Source organism: Plectropomus leopardus, chromosome 18 (assembly GCF_026936395.1).
Source record: "Plectropomus leopardus strain MGB_pleo_1.0 chromosome 18, ASM2693639v1, whole genome shotgun sequence".
Classification (NCBI taxonomy): Eukaryota; Metazoa; Chordata; class Actinopteri; order Perciformes; family Serranidae; genus Plectropomus; species Plectropomus leopardus.
In genome coordinates, this window is record NC_142193.1 from 8,951,505 (window position 1) to 8,978,924 (window position 27,420).

At 39.9% G+C, this 27,420-nt stretch overlaps 1 protein-coding gene across 2 annotated transcripts; it reads right to left on the reverse strand.

The window, feature by feature from the left end:
• Positions 1-5,360: 5,360 nt before the first annotated feature.
• Positions 5,361-25,689, reverse strand: med25 (mediator complex subunit 25). 2 transcript variants are annotated; one of them, XM_042505003.2, is made up of 20 exons: positions 25,542-25,689; positions 24,688-24,823; positions 24,537-24,582; positions 24,283-24,407; positions 24,058-24,156; positions 23,057-23,177; positions 22,738-22,894; positions 21,519-21,643; positions 21,294-21,369; positions 20,591-20,853; positions 18,092-18,193; positions 15,388-15,473; positions 15,235-15,292; positions 15,031-15,138; positions 14,262-14,438; positions 9,141-9,251; positions 8,869-8,940; positions 7,315-7,485; positions 7,090-7,210; positions 5,361-5,918 (listed from the first exon to the last, which is right to left on the reverse strand). In XM_042505003.2, the coding sequence occupies exons 2-20, from the start codon at positions 24,810-24,812 to the stop codon at positions 5,815-5,817; spliced, it is 2,247 nt and encodes a 748-aa protein (XP_042360937.2). In that variant the 5' UTR covers positions 24,813-24,823; positions 25,542-25,689; the 3' UTR covers positions 5,361-5,814. The 2 variants fall into 2 exon arrangements, with proteins under 2 accessions (XP_042360937.2, XP_042360938.2); XM_042505004.2 differs by lacking the exon at positions 8,869-8,940.
• Positions 25,690-27,420: the final 1,731 nt, after the last annotated feature.

The following is a 27,420-nucleotide window of genomic DNA, read 5'->3' on the forward strand; positions in this document are numbered from 1 at the left end:
TCGTCCGCTACCTCTGTCCTTGTGATAGGGACAACAACCCAAAATGTACCACAATCAACATGTAGCAAACCACTCCGACCCAAACCACTCTGCAGCAAAGAGCAGTCTCAGCTCACACTTTGCTCATGTGTAAGGATGTGTGCAGGAATGTAATGGGCGAGGTTAAGTGCACTTAAAGTGTTTAATCACATTTTTAATGCAAATGTCATAAATCTATATGAGTCACGTATATTAAAGGAAATTTCCATACCCAGAAGCTTTATATTGAGATGTTTAATGCATGACAGGAGTTATTTTGTCCTGCCTGCTAATTTTACATCTTTTTCAGTTGGTGATTTTCATCCCTGTGTCCTCATTGCATATTCTATACTAATACTTTAAAGTATACATTATGTTCTGCAAATTTTTCCAGTTAGTATACAAGACACATTATAGCAAAATGTCATCAAACTTTGGAGCACTTTTTTTTTTTGCATTTAAGGTCCAGTGTGTAGGATGTGGGGGGTATATTGGCAGAAACTGAATATAATTTCTAAAGTATGTTTACTTTGGTGTATAATAACCTGACAATAAGAGCTGTTATGTTCTACTTACTGTAGAATGAGAGGTTTTAATCCACATAGAGGGTGGGTCCTAATTTTTAAGTTAACTGAAGTTGAATCATTACAAAATTACCCTAATATTTCTTCTCAAATCCAGACAATTTATAATCTTAAGGCAGCCAGGACCCTTACTTCATAAAGTTAAAAACAATAGTTTATTTTTACAGTGCATTTGTTTTGGAGAGGAAGAGACCTCTGTGGATAATTTGTCTCCTGGTAAAAACCTCCTGAATGTCTAGATCTTAAGTTATCAGAGAAATAAGATGAGCACACTTCAGCAGGTGCTAGCCTAACAGCCCGATTCCAACAAACTGAAACACTGATTTGAAACAGCTTTATTCAGTGTTTTTACCGGCTTTAAATCACCTGGTCCATTTGATTTGGAGATGAGTACATCTTTGCTGATAATTCAGTGTCTGGTAAAAACCTGCTGAACAATGAACATTAAAGGAATTCTAACGTGAAGTTTCAGCTGGTTGCAATCTGCAATACTCACTGCGAGATGCCACATGCTGTTTCTTTAAATGATTTCAAGGGAATTTATTAGTTGTTATTTTTCTTGGGCAATTACCAGTGGCATCACACTGTTTACAATGTATTCTATATTTGTAGGTCATCATTTCCAATGTGGGGTTTTTCTATTAACCCCAAAAATCAACAGACTTTTGTATGCATGTGATTTTTAAGAACACGTTAACCAATCAGACTTTTTACACACCGAAAATGTTGGAATTATGGTGAATTTGGAGCACTGGGCTTTATTTCAGAAGGGCCTGTCTGAACTTGTTGCATTATGAGGTGCAGGTGTATGTGGAGTGACTGTAGAAATTGATAGTTACAGCAGCTGAGTGTTGCTACATTGCATTTTGGTCTACATAGATGAAAACATAAGGTTATGGGGGTAAAATTGGTCACCACAGGAAAAACATTTGTCATGAATATTTCAGCCTCACAGTGCAGATGCAGGCAGCTTTGGTGTAGAAGGAAAACTGTTTCAAACTTTGTTTTGGTGGTAACTTTCTTGTGCTACACAATTCTAAATTGAAGTTCCATCAATCAGACGCCAGTACTGATTAAAGTAATGTGAATTCATGTGTTTTGAGTTCATAGCGTCACCGCTCCGGTCGTGACTCCAGGTTTTCCTTGTGTTCCTTTCCCTGTCTCCCTCATGTTTCCACCTCCCCTGTGTGTCTGTGTGTTGTGGCTGTGGCTTTCCCTCACCTGGCTTCTGATTCAACCTGCACTCCTGTCTTCAATCATCTCGTCACCATGCAGTATAAGAACCCAGGGACTTCACTCATTTATTGCCAGATTGTTTCATCACACCCTGTTTCACCAGTCTGGGCCACATTGTAGCTTGATACCAGAGTATTTTTTACCTTGTGTTTTTGAGCCTCTTTTTGGCCATTTTCTCCTGTGCTACACATCTCCAGCTTCTGCCCTCACACCATCTTACCACCTCTATCTGAACCTCCACACCCTGCCAAGCAAGCCCATCCAGTCATCTTCCTGCTTTTCACTGCCCCAGCCAGTCCCAACTCTTTGTTGTCCCGTCAGACCTGTCTGCCCCTGCCATCTTAAACTTCCCACTTTCTCCCAGCTCTCTTCCCTGATAGTGATTGGATCACTAACTGTGTGCTCATGTCTGCTTTTCGGTCCTAAAGAACACTAAGCCCTAAGACATAACTTATTAACTTGACCACATGAATTTCCTCTTGATGATGGTAAGTTTGCCTTGATCTTAAGAAAAAATGATTGCTGAATATGAGAAATGAATGGCCTGGGAACCACACGAACCTACAAGCCTGTTTTATTTGCTCTGTCCAATACATAATTCATATTTGCGATTTGGTTTGACAATGTCAAGCTAAGACATCATTATTTTGGAAACTTATGAGATTGTTATGACATAGCACAAATCTTTAAATCTGCCAATTCCAACGGTAATTTGGGGGAAAGTAATGCACTTTTGTGAGTCTTTAAACATTTCCAGCAGTGTACTTAGAGTTGTGGAATATCTAAGCTGTGTCTATGCTGCTAATTAACTTCAATTAGAAAGCTTAATTTTTTAGATATCTTTTTCTTTTTGTTTCATGTGACCCAGAATTAAAAAAATTGAACTTTTTTTTACTACTTCAGTTACACAAGTTATCCTCACAGACAAAAAAACCCACTTGCAACTCAACAGCTTTTTTTCACTCTTAACATTACAATGATGCTCTTCTTCTAGATCTGATTTTTAACATTAATTTTGAAATAAAGGACTGATATTTGTGAGAGAATACTTCATGTTGGCAAAGCCCACTACCCACAGAGAACATGCTACGGCTTTCTCTCTGGGTATATAAGGCCCAGATGGCTTTGATGGCTCATATTAACAGCCCTGCATCCCCATATTCCCACAGCAACCCCCACATGACACCCCGGGAGACATGATCTCCAAGTCCACAAAGCACGTGTAGACAGCTGCCTTCACAATGGAGGCTTTGAACATAGCCCACTCAAGTTTCAGTTTCTCCAGCCTCCCCAAGAAAGAAGGGAAAAGTCCCTCTGAAAACGAACGGCAAGTCCCTCCTGAACTGGAGACAACCAGACATTCCCAGTTAACTCTCACTACACCATTTCTGTTTGCCAGGTCTAACTATAAGACCTGATTTAACTCAGCATGACATACCCACCTGGTCTGGGAAGCACTTGAGAGAGGGTAGAGGCCAAGGGCTACATCACCTAAACTGCCACCAGCCACTGTAACCCAAATCATGATGAGTGGAATAGATGGAAACCCTCATAATTTCAAGAACCTCATCTCAATCATGACTTTTTTTCATAATTCATACATTACTGCCAAGCCATAAATGCAGGATTTAAAGCCACAGTTATGAGCCAAGAGCACAAAGTTATCTTTCTTTGTGAAATCAATCAGATGTCCATATTTCTAACCATCGTTGGTGGAGACATTGATATCTCATTCAACTGTAGTGTCTCCCCTATAGACTGTATAAATAATGGGCATAGCTACCATGACTTAACCCACTGGTTTGCAGAGTAATGTTTTGAAGCCTCAAGTTTGGCATTTTGACCATCGCCATCTTGGGATTTTGGAACCAGAAGTGACCATATGTGAATGAGAGGTTGGAGCTGTGGAGGAGTGAGGAGTGGATCCAACTCGTCTTCTGGAGCGACACCACACAGATAACCTGTCACTCAAGCTGCCCTGCACTTATCATGGGTAACTTAAAGCCTTAATATAATGTAAAGGGCTGAGTTTTTATTTTTTTTAAATCACCGCCTGTACAGTTGAAATTAGCTATCAGAGACCAAGACTGATTTTTGTACCAGACTGTTAACATGTTTACTTCCGCTGTAAAGCTGGGCATTTTAACATGGCAGTCTATGGTCACTGACTTTGTTTTGAAATCAGCCTCAAGTGGCCATTTGATAAAGTGCAGTTTTTGGCACTTGGGCTTTGGCTTATGTTTTGGTTATTGCTACTTTGTCTTCCTGCAGCCCCATGAGTTGTCAATGCTGATGCCATGAGCCATGGTGGGGAAATATAGTGGACTCAACTGGAACCTGAATTATCCTTGAAGAGTGTCTATAAAATGCATCAAATTGTTGTAGCTTATATGAGGCTATGAAGGTTTTAAAAGGAAACTTTAAAATAATACTATTCTTATAAAGTGATTTGTTAAATATTGATTTTTTAGAAAATGATTATGGAGGATGTTTGCCGAACGACCATCATGATCGGAGGTCAGTTTAGTCATCATTTTATTTACTGCTACAGTTCATCACAAGGACCTGTGAATATTTTTGGCGTTAATAAAAGAGAGACTGAAAAACTTATGAGCTCAGACAGGCGCTAATAGCTCGATAGTGAGATGGAGGCAGATAGATGGAGATGGAGAGAGAGCGAGCGAATGAGAGAGAGGAAGATAAAGTGAAGCTAAGCCAGGCACTGAGGGACGGCCAGTGATTAAGGGATGGGAGGGATGAACACCAGCCACTGAGGGACTAGTGTCTATCTGTGTGAGTCCATGTGAAAGCGGGGCTGAGGAAAAAGCTCAGAAACAAGAACCCACTGTCACGGTATCTTAGCAACCGTCTCTGTCTCCCAGGTGACAGGGACTGACATCACTTCCTGTTGGTGAGTGTGTATGTGTGTGTACACAGTGTCCAAGTGCAAAAAAAAAAAAATGCACAAAGTGATACGTGAATGTGTCATGAATGTGTGGTTGAGCAAAGTTCATGTGTGTTTCTCTCCCTCTGCGCAGCTGGCATTTAGCTCTGCAGCTTCAGCACCAGTGTCACCATCAGGTACATGACAGCAGAGTGTCTGTTGGTGTGGAGGATTTAACTCGCATGCATCGTGTGTGCATGCGAGAGCATGTTCCAAAAGCAGACTGTGGGCATATATGTAGAGTTGGTGCCATGTGCGCATGCGGTCAGCCTGATTGTACGTTATGCCAGGGGAAACATGGCCAACTGATGCCATCTGGTAGGACTACTTGGCACAAGGGGACTCTCTATGGTTCCACGACATATTGGAGTAGTTAAAATTAACACTGTGACACTATTTGGCAGAAAAAGACACTGAACTATCTATTACTGTGTCTATTTCAGTCTCTCTCTCACCTTAAGTGTCCAAGCTGCATTCACACAGGGGGAAGCAGGACTGTGGAGACTCTGGCTGGCCATCACAAGCACATGTGCATGCTTCAACAGCAAACACTCTTCACAATGATCTATACTCCATGATTTTACTTTGTCCTCATAAAAACAACTTTATTAATAATAACAATAATAAAAAAAAAGAAGTCTAGCAGAAAAAGTTAAATCTCAATTAAAAAGAAAAAAATAACACTATTTCATATTTGAATGATAAAATTCAAAAACAAAAAATGAACAGAAAAATCCAAAAGTATAACGTAATCTATAATATAACTGTTTCCACTGGTTTCCTGTAAGTAGCATGGGGGATTAGCATGCTGACGGTTTGACCATTTACATGAAAAGCTAATGCTCACATTGTCTGCCCCTAATTAACTTCAGCCGCTCAGTCCCGTTAAAAAAAAAAACTCTTCATGATTTGTTCCTTAATTATGTTGGACATTTGTAGCAATAAAGCAACCGAGCGGATGCATGTGTCCAAACTGCCAAATGGCTGCTGAGATTCAACTAAAGATCCTGTTCCTGATTCAACGATGCTCAATCAGATAAGGTCCATGAGAATTTCATCCTCCATGACACTGGAGACCTGGGGCATCCCAGGCTGCGGTACAGTGCCTCTCTGACCTCCGGACATCAGCATTGGGCCTGCACACAAGAAATAGTTTAAGGAGAGCTTCTCTTTACATTTTCAGAATTGACAATTTCTATAAAGAATATTTCATAGTATTGTGTGCTTTTTGCTGTTATCCTTGATTCAAACATACAGTAAGTACAATGGATTCTGGAGTCATGTTTTGCCACTACATCTGAATACATTATTTGTATCACTACACACTGTTTGCCAAGTCATACCAGACTTCATCAAGCGTGTTTCTTCCTCCCATGCTGCCATCTGTTTCCATTCATTTTATTCGGAAGGTCAACTCAGAGGCATTCGAGATTTGATTGACGTGGGTAAACATCAAGGTACTTTACTGGTGTGTACAGTGATTTGAAATGTTTACGATGTGCATAAATGTACTGCTTCGAAACTGCGGGACTTCTAAGTCAACAGTGGGACTAGATGTATTCGTGTACGATTTTATCCAAAAGTCAAACCTGAACAACAAATGAGGCGCAAATAGGGATAATGTCGACGTGGTTGTTTCTTTATTTGGAAAAAATACTTATCCTCCATTCAGGCATATTGCTTAAAAGGTGACCCTATTATGCTCATTTCAGGTTCATACTTAACATACTAGTTCTATATCATCGTCAGTACACAGGACCATAATTCACAGCAAGTCTGGCCATCAAGAGGAAATTATTCTTTTAGCAATGCAGATCTTTAAAGTTGGAGCTTTAAATCAATAAATAATTTCACTGGAAGTTCTGCAAAAATCTTTTAATTGAAATGGCAAAACTTAAGTAAGTTTGACAGGATAAATTTGGGCAGCATTTAACTGGGATGGAATATCTGACTCAAGCAAGTTGATTTTTGTTCGATACAGATGACCGCATGTGAAACTGAAGCAAACACATTGTTTAAAAAAATGTATGCTTTCTGTAGAAATGCAAGGTTTGCGTGAAGAAAGGATCTAAAATTTTACTCTGGAAGCTTGATGCTACAGTTGTGTTTAAGCAAAACTGACTTATCTCCTATAAATTAGCCAATATTTAGCATCATGAGTTTTTGACACTCTTTTGAAACTCTTTTGGATATCAACCTTATAATCCTTCAGAGAGTACATTTTCAGACAGATATTCTAAAATTTCATGACTACTTGAGTCACATGTTTCTGAACTCTCTCCACCTCCGCGGGGGGTGCTTGCTGACCTGCCAAGGGCTGCCTCCACTGGCCCTGCATCTGAGCCCCCCCTCCTGGTGCCGGATGGACCAACTGCTGCCCCAAACCCTGGTGAGACATCATGCCTGGCATGTGAGACACCCCACCCTGCTGCAAGGGTACAGAGACAGAAGAGGCACGTTAACCTGTGCAAGTTACTGTATGTACTGTATTTACTACAGGGCGATTCACTCAGCTGTTTGTAGCACTCTTACTGGCTGCTGTTGGCTGAGGAGAAGACTGCGAAGCTGCGGGTTGGCTCCTGGATTTGACAGGCGGAGTATGGGTCCCTGGGGCTGGGCTTGTCCACTCTGTGCGACCTGGTTGGGTGGAGCGCCGCTGACCGGCGGCTGCTGGTTGGCTGGCCCGGCTGCTCTCATTGTCATCTGACAGAAAGTTGAGGATGTCACACACCACATTCATGTCGTTCAACAAAACGCATTTGGAACTTGTAATTAAATAAAACAAAAACAAAACTTCCACATACATGGATTAAAAATTCAGTTTCAGTTTTTCAGTATCTATTTCAATAACTATTTCTATAACATAGGGTAAAAAATTCCAGCAAATGGTTGCGTCCTTTCTATGCCTTATTAAAACGTGTTACCACCGGGCAACTTGCATATATTCTTTGTTGGTTTTATATGGATTGCAGGAGTGGTTACCACCTTCAGGCTGCTATTAGTGAGGCTATTATCTGCAATGTTTTCTATGACATTTATGCAGCCAGAGGTTGTATGTAAGCACATTTACTTGAGTACTCTACTTAAGTACAAATAAAAGGTACTTTTACATTGCTTGAGTATCTTAAATGTCATGCCACTGTTTACTTCTACCCCACCACACGTCAGAGGGAAATATTGTACCTTTTTACTACACCACAATGGTATAATAACTTTAGTTATTAGTTACTTTACAAATTAAGATTTTACACACAAACCATATGAAAATATACAACTGCAGCTGAAATAATTAGTTGTTGGTTTATATTAACTCGCAACCCTTTTGAATTGACTTGACTAATTTTAAGGTTTTAAAGAGGTTTTTTTTAAGTTGAGGTATTAGTACTTTTGCTTAAGTAATTCCTCAAACACTGAATGCATCATTGGGTGATGAACAGGAAAGATAACTGATACAGAGTGATGTAAACCATTGTGTTTGGAACAGATCTATCAGTACAGTTAGTTTTGTGCATGTCACCTCATGCACAATGCAAAGAGCTCCTATTCAATAAAATATAAAAACTTCCTGTATACATGCATGTTATCAATGATATATGTTTTTTTCCCCCAGTGGCATGCTACAGTACGAGAGAAACATTCAACAGAAGCTGGTAAAGTCAACACATGCTGAAAGGAAATTAGCTGTGCACCAGCCTGATGCTGAGCAGTGGCATGAGAGTTATAGTGTGTTTGTGCTTTTGTACGTGTGTAACACGAGATTCCTAACAACATGAAATAAAACAGGATGTCCAAAAAGACTGGAACTGCCTTTGATATAATTCAAAAATAAACAAAAAAAAGGCGGCTCACTTCTTCACTTCTTACCGATGGTTATTTCTGACAATAAACGTGGGCAACATAAACACAAGGACATATAAAAGACATTGTGCTGGAAAATGAGCACTTATGAGCAAATATATAGTTCAATAAAATGTGAGAAAAGATAAAACTGAATGATTGTGTGGTACTTTAAAGCCCCTAAAATTTCAATTGTGGACACCCTGACCACATGATGCTTGTATGTTAAGAGGCCACTGCAGGTCTCACCATGTTGTTCTGCCTCTGCTGCTCCTCCATCATAGAGACCTGACTAACAGGAGGCATGCCCACCACCACAGACTGGACACAGGACAGATCAGAGAGAAGGAGAAGGAGGGAGGGGGGAGAGTGGTGGAAAAAAAGGAGGAAAGGGTTACCAGCAAGGCATGCAGAAAACAGCGGGCCCCAGGGCAGTAAAGGTGTCAAAAACAGGCAGTGTGAAAAGGGAAACTGGTGTGAGACCACAGGCAGACATGCCGGCACAGAACGGCTTCATTTACCTGCTGCTGGACGTTGCCGTGGGAGACGGGAATTGGGCCAGGGGGCCTGTTGAGGAAGTTCTGGTTGGGGGCGACCTGACCGGGCTGCATCGGACCGGCACCGCCCAACTGCTGCTTTGAAAAACAGAGAAAAAGTGAAGCAGCAAAAAATCTATTTTTTCCCACAGTGTCATGCTTTTATCACCTTTATTTATCAACTACGTATGCATGCTCCTCACTCTCACCTCTGCTTCACCTCAATACTCATTAACACCTTACAGTTGCCCAGAACAAAATAATACACTGATTTTTCCTTGTTAGGTTTAAGGACTGAAGGTGACTGTGGCTTTCCATTTTGCTCAAGAGCTCCACAACAGTCAAAGTAGAGGAGATCATCAAGGTCGCTGTGATCTGTTGTGTTCACATTCATTAACAAGAAAGGTCCGTGTGTCTAATTTGTGTCTATGTTGTATAGCCACGTTAATAATTTGCATTTGCTTGAAAACGAGATTTTGATCTCAATGACTATTGAAATAGTTAAATACATAAATACTCACAAGCCCATAAGTGCATTAAAAGCTTTACCACTTGCTGTAATTGCTCTTTCTCATACTGTCCCCAAAGAGATCCCCTCTTAAAGCAATTTTAATTTGAGTGATGGGGGGGACAAAATCCTCAGTCCTCATTTAAGGCAAAAGTATTCTGAAGTTCAACTAAAGCTAAATTTGAGGCTTCAGCTGTCTGATTTACACAAATCTTCCAAGGTTTAAGTCTTTTTTGTACCAAATTTACATTTAATTTTTCACCAAACAAGGACTGTGGGTTTTGTCCCATCCCTTTCAATGTATAGTCTTGTAAATACTGTTTTAAAAAAATACTTCACCCCAAAAATGACTGTTTAAGTATTAACTACTCAACCCAAGCTACCTTTAAGTCATAAAGAAAATATTGTTTTTGTAAATGGATGTTTTGATATAGTTTTGCTGTTAAATGAGGACCTGGTTTACTTCATCAAGAATGTTCACTTTTTTTGGATTCTTTGTTCACCGTGGAAGCATGCAAGAAAAACAAAGTTTTCTTCATGATTCAACATAACACGCAGTAATTAATATACAAATGGAGATTTTGCAGGCAAAGTGTGTTTGAACATGTAAAAAAAAAATCATGCCCATTACAAAAAAAAGCTGAACCAACAGCCCTCTGACCAACCCTGTCGTCTGCATGAATAGTCTGATATTTGGATATTTTTGTATTGCCATAATCAATCCATAATCTGCTTTTTCAGTCGACATATTTTCCGCATGTAATGGATGTTTACTGTGTTAACAACCTTGAGAGTGTTGGGCTGAAACCCAATATTCACTTTGTTTATGAGTGTACAGATGGGAAGCAAAAACAAACATGGATAGGATGATACACCAGTGGAGATTTTAATTCAAGCACCACCTGCTGAGGTGTTTGCTGTTTTGGATTTCACGGTTAAAAACAAACCGAATGCTTGATGACTAAAGGGAGTAAAGCAAAGTCTGGAGTGGGAAAAGTCATATGCAATATCCATCCAGAGTTAAATGCCAAGTGAAAAGAAAGGGAGCAACCTGTTGCTGCTGTTTCACCTGCCAATGGATTCTGCAAACGCACCTGCAAGGCAGGTTCTGATTATTCAGAGATATATCCTCACACCTAGAACGCTAAAGATACACTGAGCCCAGCTCACATTCTACTTGCACTATCCTGTACTTAAAGTGGAAACAGAAAACTCCCCTCAGACCTTAACTTTCCAGGTGGTATTATTCTTGGCACCACTGTTGCAAGGACAACCTTTTCGTTTTCCTCAGATCCTGGCAACCAGTTTCCTCAGTTAATTCTGTGATTTAACCGCCCGCCATTTCCTTTACTGGAGGTAGCAACTACAAAGAAACTGAATTGATACTCTCTGGTAATTGGAAATAATACCTGCCAGAGAAAACAAAAGCGCATCTTTTTCCTGTTTTGGTTGCATTATAATAATGTATATAAAAGCACAAGTGAAATCAGGATATTTAGACTGCAACAATCCCAAAAAATCAAGGAAAAACCTGGAGGGCTCCCTGTAATAGGGAACCAATCCAAACCCAGGTGGTGTCATTTATCAATAGCTGATACATTGTGCAATTAATATTTACTTAATTACATTTTACATAATTATAAGTTTAAGCAAAAAACTTTTCTATTTCTATTTTATAATCCCAAGATGAGGGTGATAACTGCTTGCAAAGGCAACATTTGAAAGTGGCAGCAGTGCTCCTGAGGTAGCTGTGCTCTGCAGGTGCTGTGATGGTTTGTGTGTTTCTACACTGAGGGAGAGACGAGGAGGATGAGGGGCGTTTCATCCATCCTCTAGCACAAATTATTAACTACAGACTCAAGAAAAAAAATGCAATGGAAAAACACCCTCACCCATCCATCTTGCTGAATCTGAACAAATCACCCTGGGATTGCACTAATGCATGCTGTGTTTTCTGACCAACAATAACAGTGCAACACACAGCTTTAGGTCTTTTGAGGGAACTAACAAAACGGCTGCCTCTTTCTCTCTTCTCCTGCCTGTGATTTATCTCCTGTCTTTAACCCAGTAACCTGTAAAATCCTAGATCGCGATTTAGGGCCTGCATCACTTTTTGGGGAGAAATATTCAATTTTGACTCACTGTAAACAGAACAAACTGCAATCTGGCTCCTGAAGAATGCCACTCCAGGGCTTTCCACACAGAAATCTTAACTACTGGTCCAAATTGAAATTTTAATTACGTTAAGATTGCTGTGGCGCTTCCCTATTAGCAATGCAGCACTGAATATGTGATGATACACAAGAGCCAGGAAAAAAAAATCTTCATTACAGTTTCATGTCTTCTGCCTTCTCTAAATGCCCTGATGCTCACACACACACGGCTTCAAGTTACATATAGGGTTGACGCGTTTTTGCGAAGACATAAAATTAGCAGGGTGAGTAAACAAGCGCTATCACCGCTGATGAGAGCAGACTGCGAGGAGAAATGTAATCTAACTCATGTAAACCCGACAACAGGCTTCATTTTTAAATGGAGACTTGCTGCTTCTCTGTGACTGGATGCTGCATCGCTCTGAAACAATGCAGCATCCCTCTGTGCTGGATGCAATAAGCTGGAGTGGAGCCCTGTGATGGAAAAGACAGCTAATCCAGAGGACACATTTTAAATCACCCTGTCTCCAGGGATGAAGATGAGCAGAGAGGGAAAGTGAAATTTCCATGTCATGTGGACATGGCAGCAGCATTTGTAACCTGTAATGAACTCAGAGACAAGAAGTGGTCTACCTCTGCCAGAGAGGCTGGAAGGAGTGGCCTTTCCTCCACAGTTCTTTATCCTGTCCCGAAAGATTGGCACACACCACTGCAACTCCATCGCTTCTCCTACAGCAAGTCTCATGTAATGTTAACATCTGGGCAGCCTCAAGTAAAACATTTATATCTTCCCCAGTTGTGCTTTGTTTAAAGCTGAATCTACAACTTAACACATTTTCTGTTTTATTGTTGGTATACAGTAATTTGCCATTAACTCACAAGGTAACATAAATGTATTTTTTTAACTGCTAGGATGATATTACGCAGCATGAGTATTGTAAAACAACACAAGTGCAATAGGATTCATCATTGAATCCATGTGTACATTTGTGCCAAATTTGAAAAAAAAAATCCCTAGAACTGTTCTTCGGATATTACTTTCACAAGAATGAGACAGACGAGGCCACAGTGACCTTGACCTGATCGCCAAAAATGAATCAGTTCATCCTTAACTCAGACGTTTGTGCCAAATTTGAAAAACATTCCCTCAAGGCATTCCTGAGATATTGCATTCATTATATGAGACAGACAAGGAACAGTGAGTGACCTTGACCTTTTACTACCAAAATCTAATCAGTTCAAGAGTACAGTTGTGCCAAATTTAGAGAAATTCCCTGGAAGTCTTCTTGAGATGTCACGATAATAGGACGGGAGGATGGACAACCTGAAAACATAATGCTCCCAGCCACAGCTATCGCAGGCACAGAGGCACAAAAAGCCAAACAGCTTTGAAATATTTGGAATGTTAGCCAGATAAAACAAACCATATGAAAATGATACCCTGGGCTCTGGGAAATTATACAGGTCATGTTTCACTATTTTCTGACATTTTGTTGACAAAACAATTCAGTGATTAATCAAGAAAAAAATGGCAAATTAAACAATGATGAAAATAAATAAGTGTTGCAAGTGCTGCAAAATTATTTTTTCTGTTCACCGGCCACATGACAAGTGATTTTTCAATTTTTACCAGCCACTCAATAGATTACCGTGTTTTTTTTGGCTGTGCAGCAAACCTACCAGCCACTTGCATGTAATTACCAGTATTTGGCTGTTGGATGGTGCTAATTTTGTACCCTGGTTGCAGCCCTAATGGAAAGTGCCTCACACTACAGTCAATGTCTCATTTCTGGTGTATCACCACATTTCACCACAAAGTTACAGTAGGTGTAATAATTATAATGATTAAAAAATATTACAAATTTAAGCTTTAAGATTGTTTTAGGTTCATATTTTCAACAGTTTGCAGTCAATTGTACAGGTGCCATAATTAAACGGACACTATATAAACCCCATGAGTAGTGTACTGTATGGACAAGAGCTTAAAAGCCATTAAGCCCTGAATGCATGTTAACACAGTGTGTTTACTGTAAATAATAACCTAACAATACACAATGTTAGGGAGACACTTTTGTTGAGGATGCAACCATTTCAACATAAACAGTGCATATGTATTGCACCTATATTTCCCTTGCTTAAGCATAGATAATGAGGTGGGAGTGCAACAGTCAGCTAATGCTGCGGCAGGAATTTAGCTAATGCTAGCCCCATTAGCCTCCACTAGAGTGAGAGACGTTAGTGGCTGCTGTGAAGATACTGGGCGCCCTAAATGAAATGTCAATAACAATGCACCTTAATGCTGTAAACAATGCACCTCAATTCCCTGGTGCTCCTCTATAATGCCTGCTCATTATCACCTCCTTTTGGTCTCCCCACTCCACACTGAAACCTTCCTCCCTCTCTTCCCCCTCACCAACCCTGCTCCCTCCTCCTATCACCGCTCACCGCTCTGTGCTGCTGGACCTGCTTGTGGTTGGTGATGACTTGCCGGATGCCGTTGACGAAGCCGCTCTGGTCGTTGGGGATGAGGCCCATGAATATTCTCTTCTTGGATGAGTAGAGGAGCATGAGCACCCGCACTTCACAGGGCGAAGTGGTGTGGGGGAAGTGGACGCAGCCAGCCTGCAAAGAGGGTCAAAGGGTGGATTGAGGCCTCGACATGTGACTCTGTGGTAGTGATGGGATGGGCTCGAGCTTTGAGACATAGCCTACTCCTGAACTCCTTTGCCCAGTCAAACATCGGTTTTATAAACTGAATGTAAATAGTATTAACGTAATTCATACTGTGCTTTCCCTGGGCTGTAAATCAAATTCAGGCAGAGTTCAGCTGGACTGAATACTATAAATGCCTCTGCTATTCTTCAATGGTGTTACCTGATTAAAAATGCAGCTCGGTGATAAAAAACCCTAATATTTTACTACCCTTCTGGAACTGAATCAAAACGAAACAATTAAAGGTTTTTGTCTGAACTGATGGCAAAACATGTTCGAAAGCTGGCTTGATTAAATGTATGGCCTGTAACCCCCTCTAGAGTCTTCACCACAACACTGCAACACAACCTCATGTTCAGCCCAACTACTGGACAGAGGAGGGACCTGCACTCAGTTGCCACTCATGGAAAATGTATTCAGGCATACTGAATGATGGATAAGTTTGGGGACGTGGAGGGAACACACATTTTAATCTCGGGAAATAAAGTGCTTGAAAACTCACAAAGCCATTGGCCATAATGCGGTACAGGCCTTTCAGCGACTCCATGTCCTTGTTGGTGAAGAGAAACTGAACCATTCGAGAGTTTCTGAAGAGGTGACCTAAGGTTGTCTGCAGAAAAGTGCGGGCAAGAGAGGACGTCATTATGCATCATTCATAAACACAACACTTTCACACACTGAAACAAACGCTAAAGAGCAGTCTCACCAGTAGCTGCTGTGGAATCAGCTGCATGATGAGCTTCTGAGGCCACTGGTCTGTGTTTCTGTTAAGAGACACAATGGAAGCGGTAAACTGCGTGCATGAAACAACCTGCTTTTCACTACAGATGAAGCATACAGTGTTTGACTGGCAACTCACAGGTTTTCTCCCTGGTTAACATGTACTTGACATGGAAGAGAACGTGTCAGTTTGGTGGTTGAATCCATAGAAGAGGCTTTAGGCTTCTGCAGGAAAAGGTGAGGGTGAGGAGTGACACAGAAGAAGAGAAGAAGTTAGACAGCAAGTCTGAAGAACAACTGGAGGAGCACACGGCAAACATCTTAAATCCCACATGATACCTGTAAAGTAGAGGTCGATCTATTTTATCTGTTTTATTGGTGCAGATAGGAAGTTTCAGAAAATAACGTTATCAGCAGAAGTCTGATGGCTGCACAGCCTCCATCAGTTATGTGTGGACGTAGATCACTGCTTCGAGCTGAATAGGCGAGGGCTGCGTTAAATGTTCAGTGAATAATACTCCAGAGAAGGCAGAAGAATTGGTCTTCATTTTAAGATGTATTTACATGACCAACTTTGAAAGATGTGTGCGAGAGTATTTAAATTGATACCTGCACTGTCCTGTACCTGTGTATATGGCAATAAACAAATCTATCTGTCTAACTAAATAAAAATCTAAGTTGTCAGAACCACCATACTTTCAATTCAAGGAATACAGAAAATGACACATAAATCCTGATTGTGTTGAGGAAAAAAAAAATTATGATAGCAAGAGAAATATGTTTGCAAAATGTTTTGCTGAGCTCAGTCTGCATTAATAGGTTCCCTCTGGGCTGGTTTTACACTATTTTGCTGATCTACAGGTAGCGGTAAAAGAGTGGACATGTGGCTCAAGAAAACAAAATACTGTAAGTAAAAAAAAAAAAAATGCTTTTAACACACTTTTATATAATTCACACCTCCATATTCCTTTCTTTAAAAGAGGACTGGGTGGTTTGTTCTAACTGCCTTATAACAGTCTCTGAGAAAGCCTACGCCAAAGTGGTGCAAAGGAGTCTTCAAATATTCAGACTTTATGGTAGTCCACTCTTCTCTCTCACAAGTAATTAAATGGACATGAGGATTTTCTACTTTTTTCTACATGTTTTTTTTTTAAATATCTGGCAAATACTTATACCTGTAAAGGCCTTATATTGGGGTGCATGAGCTGCTGTTGTGGAACGACTTACTTCACTTGTGGTGACCTAAGGATGCCTCCCGACTGTCTCTGTCTGGAGGCACTCTGGGAATGAACAAGTGCTGGAGACACCAGGGAAGACCTTGGACATGCTGGGGGTATTACAGCCCCCAGCTTGCCTTAAAGCAGTTGGAGAATATTGCTGAGTAAAAGCACATGTGGGCTGCCCTGCTCACCCTTTTGCCACCGTGACCCCAATCAGGACAAGCAATTAAAAGCTGGACGGATGAATGTACTTTTAAAGACGTGCAGATAACCCGTTCCCTAGTAAAATGTCAAGAATTGAAGAGAAAAAGAACTACTCTCTGAGTACATCAATGCTATAATCCCACTGATAAAACCGCCAGTGTGCTTCATCTTCAGGGCATCAATGCAGGATCAATGATCAATCAATCACATATTAGTCAGGCCCACTGTAGTCTCTGTGCTGTCCATTACAGATGTTTTGTGCTGGGCTTTCTCTGCAGACAAATGGGTTATACATTTTCGGGGCTCGCTAACGCAGGAATGACAGCGAGCCAGAGATGTGAACAGCAACAAAACAATCCTTTTCAAAAACACATCTACCTTAAATTAGTGGTGGATTTAAAGAAAAATGTTCTGGAAAGTCCCCCCACATTTTAGACAAGAAAAGCTTTCAGGAATTAACAGATTGAAATTCAGCCAAAGCAGAACACACCATATTGATAACACTGTACTGAGAGCGAGCTCCAGCCAAGTGTGTTAGCATCCTTTGTGAGTTTTTTTTTTTTTTTTTATCAACAACCATTTCTTCAAACGAGTTTTAGTGTCTGTGGTGTAATTCTCCTCAACATTACAGATTACTCCAGAGGAGAATCACTTACACAGCTGAAAGCCTAACAAATGAACTGGAGGAGGAAATAACAGATTAAAAGCAATATTTCATGCTCCTAATCTGTCCACTCAGTTTGTTTGCAGCTGTAAATGCTCGCAGAGAAGATTTAGAGTTTCCTGAGCTTCCCACTCTTATTCCTGTCCATTTAACTGACTTAGATAATTTTGACAAACAGAAGAGGGAGGATGAGACTATAGTCGATAGAGGCCATTGATCCGAGTCCGTCCACAAACACAAACACTTGAAGGCCTCATGAGTGTCGCATAAAAGCCATTAACATCCATTTTCCTGGCTCAGCACAGCAACTGCAAACTAAATCGATTTGACCTTGAGCTAGAGCAATGGTAGTAGAACGGTAAAATAATGTGCAATTAATCATACTGTACAACAATCAGTGACAGGTGGTTATTAAGACTTACAACAGTGATAGGTCGTTGACAGTGGTGATGAGAGCAGTATGAGGCCCCCAACTCTAGCTTTCACAGTTTACAGCTGAGATGTCAGACCAGTAAACTTAACTTGAGCAAGAGTTTGGCATTTTGTGAAATACATTTATTTTCTTTCTTGCTAAGAGTTAGATGAGTGGATCAACAGCCCTCATATATCTGTAAGACTAATATAAAGCTGAATGCAGCAGCCGGTAAGCTTAGCCCAGCATATATATTGAACTGCAGGAATTTTACCTAAAAACAGCTTTGTTTTTAGGGCACCAGCCATAAAAAAAATAAATAAAATAAATCACTAGGTATTACCTCTTGCCACTCTAGAACACCGGTCCACGCTACAATCTTATTGGCCACACCAGGCTGCTGTCCGATTGGATTTGCATTGACCTGAGCTCCAGACACACCAGGCTGTCGAGAAAACAGAAGAAGATTACATGCAGTGAAAACCTTTACAATTTAAGACCCTTAGCAGTCAGAAATATAAAAAGGGGAAAAAAACAGACTGATAGATGGTTTTTTAATGAAGTCAATAATATAGAGCAAGTTAATTCTGTACATTTGATTAAACTGGAACATCATTAATATTAGATTAGGCAAAGTTTAGACTATTTAATCTATATCAACATAAGATTCATAAGTTGGTTGTACTACGAGGGAGAAAAATTAATGAATGAACTGGAAAACAGAAAAAAAAAAACAGAGACTGTGCCCACAATGATTTTCTAGGGAAAAGGGAACATCTTCTGGTTTTGATCTGATAGTAGTACTAACATTTAAAATTCATTTTGATATTAGACTTCAGACAGTGTGTTAGTCTGCAAACTCAGCTCCAGGCTGCTGGCAGTGCAGCATCACAGACTAAAGTCTTAGTTCTCTTTTTTCTAACTTATGCAAGGCCACTACATTTGAAAATATCAATATGATTTAAACATTGATAGTACGGGTGTAATAGTACACAGAAGTTCAGTGCAAGGTCGGCACAGTGTAAAGAAAAATGCATAAGTTTACATTTCTGTTAATTTATTTTAAACAGTCAGACATGCACGTGTTGCTTGCTGGGCACTGGGAACTTACATATTTTACTTTATTACTTTATTGTAATTTTTTCTATTTTCTATTAATGTTTGTTGGTGATGAGCTAGATTCTGGTTCTGCTATGAGACTGAAAACAAAATAAATGAATAAAAAAGGAAGAGTGTTAAACTTATTTCACCTTGGCTATAGAAAATGTAAAGATGACATCACACCATGTCAGTTTTTTTGGACGTGGCGCCATCTTGTGAGGTATGCCATGGTGGTCAACGTGTGTTAGAATGTTAAGTGTGATTCCCTTCACAGACCCTACAATGGTGGAGCAAAGCTGATACAGTGCCCTCATCTTATACACAGTGTATGTATTCTGCGTGCAACTGTGTGCACTGAACCATGAGCCCCATACCAAGACAGTTTGGCATAAATTCACAAACCTGTACAGCTCTAACTGATAATCTTTACAAGGGGGTGAGAATGCCAAATAAAGTCTCCAGCTGAGGGCGGTGAGTTATTTAAACTCCACAGAAGGCTGGCTATGATTAGCTTTTCGACAAACATAATGAAATGCAATTCAATTCAAGGTTAAAAGCAAACATTTCAGATTAAAGGATTCTGTCACCAACGAGTGACCAGCTATCTAAAAGTAGCTCCTTTTATAAATTGGGGTATCATCGTGTTTGACTCCGTGTTAAAATATAACACACAAATCAATTCCATCATTAGCAGTAGCTTTGTTTATCAGGTCGATAGCAAAAATAAACCCTTTTCATTCCTTTTAGAATTCTGGAGGCTGTTTTGCATGCTTTTATTACCTCACATCTAGACTCCTGCAACTCTCTGTATGTGGTATTCAGTGAGTTCTTCTCAGCTTGCTCTGATCACCATTCTATGCTCCCAGTCAAAATCCAAAAGTGATCAAGCTTTCTCCATTGCTGCTCACAGACTGTGGAACAGTTTGCCCTCACTCTCAGTGTCTTTTCCATCTATTACTGCTTTAAAATCCTAGACACAACTATTTCTCCTCATTACAAATACAACTATAAAAGTGTTTTAATTTCATCTGTAAAGGATATTCATATATGTATTTGTGCTCCAGCTGTTAAATTGTATTCCATATGCTTTATAAATAAATTTGATTGGGTCAATGGTATGACAGTACAGTTGTTCACTCTGTGGTTGGTCAGATGGTTGCAGAAGGACCAGTTTACACTGGCAGATTTTGGTTGATGGGATAAATGATGCAGTTGCCTGCTAGAGCTCAGTAAATAGGTAAATAAGTGAATAGGTATTGAAAATTTAATATGGTGTCACTTGATGGACCTAGAAGTAAATATTAAAAGCAAGACAAGCTGATGAAGTGCATAAAACATAATCTAATTAAAAATTTCCTTTGTAAAAGATGCAACAAAACCTTGTTTAGGATTTTGAACTGTAACTATTGCACTACTTGACGAAAATTAGTGTAATTCTGAAAATGTTAGAATGCAGTTAAGAAATGCCACAGTTCAAGCTCGATTTCCACAACGGGAATATCATGGCTCATTATCTGATGCTTAATCTCATCTAAATTTATAAGAAGCACTAAGGTTCTCGTGTTTTTCATTGTATTTTACAAATCAGAATGTTTTGACTAAACGTTATTGAAAAGCTGCAAACAATCTAAAGTTTACACAGAACAATAGAGAACGAGGCACGGCATTAAAGGGATTAAAATAACAAATGAAAAACTAAAAAGGGGTATTTATTGATTTTATATTGATTATCATTATTTACCATATTGGGCTGCGCTGAAGGCGCTGTGGCTTGATTCACGTTGGGTTGCTGCTGAGCTGGCGCCTGAGGCTGCTGGTTGGGTACAGGCTGTCCTGGGGGAGGGACTGGCTGCTGCTGATTGGGAGCAACTTGTGTCTGTGGTATCATGGGCTGTGTTGCTGTAGTGACCGTTGCAATGCTGGGCTGATTGAGCTTTACCCCGGCGACTGATGGGATGGTTGGCTGACCCGTGAACGGAGGACCTTGATTGACCATTCCTGGGACTGGAGGAGGCAGAAGGAACACAACAACGTTAGAGCAGATACCAAAATAAATACAAGGCACAGTATCGACCACTGCCAAAAATACTAAGGAAATGACAGTGGAATTTTGATGGAACTGACATTCATAGACCTTATGTGAAAAATAAATTGTTAAAACGTACTTGACCTTTACAGTTATTTTTGGTAACTTTTTATTTTTTAACTTGACTTTTTATTTTTATTATTTATTTGTGAATTTAAGGACCCCGATATTGTCACTCGTAGTGAGAGAATCAAGTAAAAACCAAACATGTTGAGAATAGAAAAAAAAAGCATTACTGTCTTTACTGTGAAATGCAGGCACAGGCACACATACAGAATGCAGACACAGACACCGCAACTAAAAGCTTGGCTGACATAAATTGTTCACAAAAGGCCCACAGAGTCCATTGGTAACTCACAGCGACTCTTCTGGTTGTTGGCTGCATCCACGGCCATCTGTGCAGCCACCTGAGCGGCAGTCATGGGGGCCGGATTCTGTCAGCAAGCAGATTAAAGGAAGACAATGCTGGGGTGAAACGTTTTAAGGAAGGAACATAAACACTACTGTCTGACACGGAGCCAAAAGCAGGCGGCAGGAATTAGTCTCCAGGCAGCCTTACGCTGTGTGGCTGCTTGCCCATTACCTGATAAGGGTGGGTTGTGTTAATGGGTGGAGGGGGCTGCGAAACTCCACCAAGAGGCTGACTGACAGGCAGCGGCTGAGGAGGGAGGACAGGTTTGAGTGGCCCGGGTCCTCCACCTGAGGAAACTGGAGACAGACAGTGGGATTAGAGTTTCTACACAGTTCTGAGATGTAAACTTGAATGCTGAGAACACATATTTACCAACTAATTCACGCCTACTCGCAGAAAGGTGTAGGAGGAGGAGGAATAGCTTAAACTGTCCATTTACAACTGCAGAAGCTACTGCAACTAAAGCATGACTCCACATGATCAATCACATCATCATATTGTGTGAACTGTGTGACATTTTAAATAACTCCTGCAGCCGGTAGCAAAAAAAACCCCCAAAAAAACCTAATATCTCTCAACTGTATTAGTCAGGATGTAAACAAAGGAAACTGGCCAAAATGAAATCAAAACCAGACTGGAGCTTGGAGGAAAGTCTGCTGCTGGTAGAGGACGGATCTCAGAGAGAAAATGAAGAATAAAAGGGCAATTTAGCACCGCACTGAAAAGCACAGGCAAAAAAGATGCATAGAAGGAGAACAAACAACATTAATGCCAGCTTTACTCTTGTCAGTAGAAGCCCTTAGGAATGCAAAAAAAACTGGTGTGACATCCCATCAAAAGTGTGTCTGGAGATAAAAAGCTTACAAGAATGCAGCTGCAGAAACTATAAACTACACTGTTCTGCATGTTGCTAACATATTGTTAATTATTGTACAGGCATTCCAAAACTCCTTTTCCATGGTGTGTGCTTGTCTTTGGCTCTGTAATGTAAGGAAATTAAGATTCTTGGATATATCCATTTTATCTGAGGCATTTGGACACTAGGATACTAGTTCTACAAACTGAGTAATGTCTGTATGAGTGAGGTGTTTTAGTGCATCAGTTCTGGGTTGTGAAACAGCTATCAACTGCCACCTGTAGGTTTTCATGATAGTAATTATCCCTAATGGTGTTAATGAAGGAATTAACTGCTTTACCTGCAAACCACAAACAAACTGCTTATCACTGATATGAATTAAAGCTGAAGGGCCAATAAAACATTACATCAACCATACAACCTTACAGTCTGGTGCAATTGGATTTCTTTCAAGAGAAATTTGAATGGATTTGAACAGACTTGTCTGAGTGCTGAGGACTCCACACAAATAAGGTGTTAAAACATGTTTCTTACCAGGAAGAGAGATCCCTCTGACCAGCACCATGTGAAAGGGGTCCTGGCTGTAGTCTGGATGGGGTTCAACCGCACCTCCAACTGGAGACGCCCGCTCAAACAAAGACCTCAGCGCAGGTAGTTTCCGCGGCGCCACCACAGAAAAGTGAATTCCTCTCTACGAAATATAAAAATTAAACACATTCAACACTTTTTTTTTTTTAACCTATCGCTGATACTATCCCATTTATAGCATGCTTAAAACAAAAATAATGACATAATCAAGTTTGTCATCGCCAAGTCAGAACTTAACGAAGAGAAAATGCAAGCAATAACTCACATCTCTGATGATTTTGACCAAGTTGTCTGCTGTGCAGCCAGTGTAACTGACACTCTCCACAGCAGGGAGCAGGTACGGAGGAGAGTTACACAGCAGCACACACACCTTGTGGGTTTGACCTCTGGCAGAAAGAGAGGAAGCAAAAAGCTCAGATCTACAACTTGTTGTCAACTCAAAGCAGCATTTTAAAATGAAAACAATCTTCACACACACGAGTGTTTTAGCATCATTTCAGAAATTATCTCTGTCCACACTAACACGCTTGAAAACCCATTTCACATAAACACTAACACTGGGCCTGCACGTGCTGGTGTAAACAAAAGGCATATTGTCTACTCTGTGGTCGGTTGATTACTTACAGTATATAAAATGAAGATGGTGAAAAATAAGACCAGAGATTTCTTTGCTTAAGCTAACAACAAGATGAAATTGTTCCTGAAAGTAAATTAAATATAAGGCAGCCAAGGTGGTGGAAAACAGATTGGGAAATTGCGAGGAAAATACAGCAACATATTAAAACGATACCAGGAGCATCATCCCCCACTGGAGTAAGCCATGGCTATGGGAAAGGAGTACCCACAAAATATGGAGGAAATAACAAAAGGTATGTAGCTATAATGTTGTGAAGCGAATGTGGATGTTGATGTAGTCTTTCCCTTCCCAGACTTAAGAAGAGAAGCCGAAGTCTGTTTATCTATTTCCAGCTGCTGTGTGTGTATTTTTTCATCATTTTTCTTGCTATAGTGGATCAAACAGAAAAACAAAAAAGAAGGTACTGCCTTGATCTCTCATATAGATTTTTTTTACTTTAGAATGACCAAACAGGACACTCTACCAATGTGTAATAGGCTAGGTGTTAAACACTCCCTAAAGAAGTAATATATTGTAGTGATGAAAGGATCACAGTTATCCCTTGATTAGTGGCCAGTGCTTGTACTTTAACAATGTTTAGACTGTTCCACGTAAATAGTGAGCTGTATGAAAAAAAAACACTGCCTTACATTTGCTCCCTCATCTTCTTAAAGTCATCAAAGAGCTGCAAGGCCACAGAGAGTCCCTCTGCAATCAGACTACAGCTTTCTGCTCCACCTCCCATGAACCTGTGCAGAGAAACAGGGTCATTTTTAATATTTGTAAAATCACACTGTCTCATTCATCTCTGTTATCATCAAATAAAGCAAGAATGTCAACTTTGTAATAATCAATTAGATCATTTTTCAAGTTACTGGATGCTGTCGATCCACGAGACAAACTCAAAGGCAGAGCTGGTTGGTGCGTGACACTGGACATATGACTCAGGTGCACAGTCCACTGTGTTGAACACCACAAGACCGTACTGTGTCCCCCCATACTAGAAGAACAAAAGAAACACACAAATATATATGATAGCATTACCAAATACTTTTCAGCACACTCATCTGAAATCACCGACAAACAAATGTAAATTAAAACATTTAAAAAATACAGGACAAGCACTCACATCTCCACCAAAATCTGTTTCTGCTGGGGGCCCACCATTGAAATATCTATGGTAAATGAAATAAAAAGAAATAAAACAGATGCATTTAGACATGGCAGTGTGAATCGTAAAAAAAATACTTATCAAATGAAAAGTGTCTTAGTTCTCTTACTCAATAGCTGGAAGTATGTAATTCTTCCTTAAAGATTCAAAGTAAGGTCCAAGATTTGCCGTCCCTTCAATGACAAATACCACATCAGCTACCTGGTTGGTCCCGGGCTTAGTGGACGGCTCCATGAGGGCCGAACCTGAACAAGAAGAAGGGACAGATTTTAGACTGTTAGACAAGTCAAATGAGAGACCTCTATGGTACTGCAGAAAATGATCACTTGGAAATTTCACTGCAGGTACTTTACCTGCATTTCAACCAAAAGAACTGGGATCACATTTATTTCCTAAGTTTAAGTTCTTAACTTCAGTGCAAAATAACATAACAGCAAGAAGAGATGAGCAGCAGTGCTTTACAAGCATCCTACCTGTCCAATATTTATTAGTACTGGTGCATAGAAATCTGTAATTATATTAAAAGGAATTTCTCTCTGTTACATGGAGAAACATACAAATAACGTCGTTCTTCCAAGAGCTGTCTTTCCTTCTAAAAGTAAACGTTATACAAAGCAGCTTAGTGTATATAAAGTTCAATCTTAACAATCCGATCTCCTCATATACCTGCTTACTGATCGACGTATTAGTATTCTGCTGAACTACACTGAGAAGTGAGGCAGCTTAAGTTACTGTGCACTTGCTAACAATGAAATATTATCCAACTTAGCTCACTGCTAAATACACGCTTCCATAACTTATGCTTTCATTTCGGCGCCCCGGTGAGTTAGAAAACAAAACCAAATGCAGTCTGCTCTTCTTTCAGTGTTAGCTAACGTTAAACGTCAATGAGCGATTTCAACTAAAACTATTCAAACAGCCCTAAATGGACCGCGATCTCGCTAGAAAGTGATGTGGACTGACCTGTTGGTATACGGCTGCTAATCGTATCGTCGGGATCACTTAATTAATGAGAGATATAACGTATAAATGAGACTGAATTAGCTCTCCCTTCACAGCATGCTAGCATAATTTCATTTGTTTTATTTTTGACGGAAGTGACAGACACAGACCCGCCCACAAACTATGACGTAAAGAGCGTATTCTTCTTCGTCGTCTTTAACTTGTTTGCATACAAGACGCTCTGTGGAGGGGTGCTGCCTCCCACAGTTCAAAACCTTGAATCAAGCTAGACCATCGACTGTACAAAAAATAAATAAAATATAGAATTTATAAATTTATACAAATGTTATTTAAATAATATCTATAAGCTAGACCTTTTAAATATTGGTCCGTAGGATCTAAACATCGGAAAACAGTCTTCACGAGCTCATGGGGATATGTCAGTGGGTTTTCCCAGCATGCCTATAGCATGTGTCTTAAAGTGTATTTGGACGTGTTCTGAGTCACCCAGCGTCAATTATCATACCATGTTTTGTCTTAGTGTTCTTTGCATATGTTTCTGTTGAATTATTGTTATTTTGTAAAAGAATACTTCTTATACCATGAGGTAAGTTAGTCTCAAGGTTGAACATTTTCCACCTCAAAACTGTCAGTTATTTATATACAAAACACAGAATTTCTGATTATGACAGTTGATCCACTCTATTAAACAAAAAAAATTAAACTTTGACATTACTGAAAATTCAGCATTTAAAGAATTATGTCTAGTCAGAAACACTTGTTGCGATTGATGGTCTCAAGAGGATGACGCATTTATCATCGTTTGATAACACGAATTGCCAAGGTAAAATCCAGGTTATGTAAGTAGTTGGTGTGATATTATACGCTCTTGTGCCATAGGTGAGAATATACGATCTGTCAACTATCAGAGAGAAGAAAATAATAATTTGAAATGAAAAAGGTGTGCAAGTTTCGGATCAAACAGAACTTCCCACTAAAGAGCTCATCTCGCTCTCTCTTTTTTGCCATAAGGAGACCCAAGCTTGTCACAATAATATCATGCTGTAAAAAAAGGTAAGACCAGTTTATTAATGAAACACCATGTGGAGTCCATATGTTTCATTCTATTCTTGGTTGTGTATACCTCTTGTTTGATTTATTCTATGTATTATTCTTTACTTTTTTATTCATCTACTTACCTGCACTTATGTCTGTCTTGTGGTGCTGCAACACCAAAATATCCCCTCTAAGGATTCATTAAGGCTTATTTTAATCTTTAAATACCAAGGCAACAACTTTACATGAGATATTTAAAAAAAGACAGTGCAAAATAAGATCTAAAGGAAATGATAACAAATAACAAGAAATGATGGACCTGGCATACAAATTACCCCACAGTTACAGTGCAGTGCAAATATATTAATGAAAAGCCCAAAGTGAAGGCAGTGGCAAACAAGAACGTTTTAAACATTAACTTTAGAGAAATGAGAGCAGGACCAGGCCTCAGGTTCCAGATGTGTTGTGCATCTTTTTCATGTTACGTTTTGCCCCTGGTGAGTAAGCACACCTGGTGTTCCAGATGACCTGACATCTGGATGGTTCATAACATGACAGCCCATTATAAATGCATTTTGGCCCCAAACCTTTCAATGCTTTAAAAAACTAGCAGTAAAATGAATTCATTCTTTGACAAACAGGAAGCAAGTGCAAATGCTGAGAACTGGAGTGATGTGCTCCACCTCCTTGAATTAGCTTCCTGTCTGATCGACTTGTCCGATTGACTTCTTAGAGAGACCTGTAACGATGCCATTAGAATTCAGGTCTTTTAAAGATAAAAAAAAAAAATCATCCACATACAGTATTGTTCAGCTATATAGTCCTCACAAATGAACCTCACTTT

Coding starts and splice junctions, on each gene's coding strand:
- med25 (XM_042505003.2), bottom strand. CDS start 24,812: ATGGAGCCGTCCACTAAGCCCGGGACCAACCAGGTAGCTGATGTGGTA. Junction 15,474..18,091: donor GTGTTCTAGAGTGGCAAGAG/GTAATACCTAGT, acceptor CTTTTCCTGCAG/AAGCCTAAAGCCTCTTCTAT. Junction 9,252..14,261: donor AGGTCCAGCAGCACAGAGCG/GTGAGCGGTGAT, acceptor TTTTCAAAGCAG/CAGTTGGGCGGTGCCGGTCC.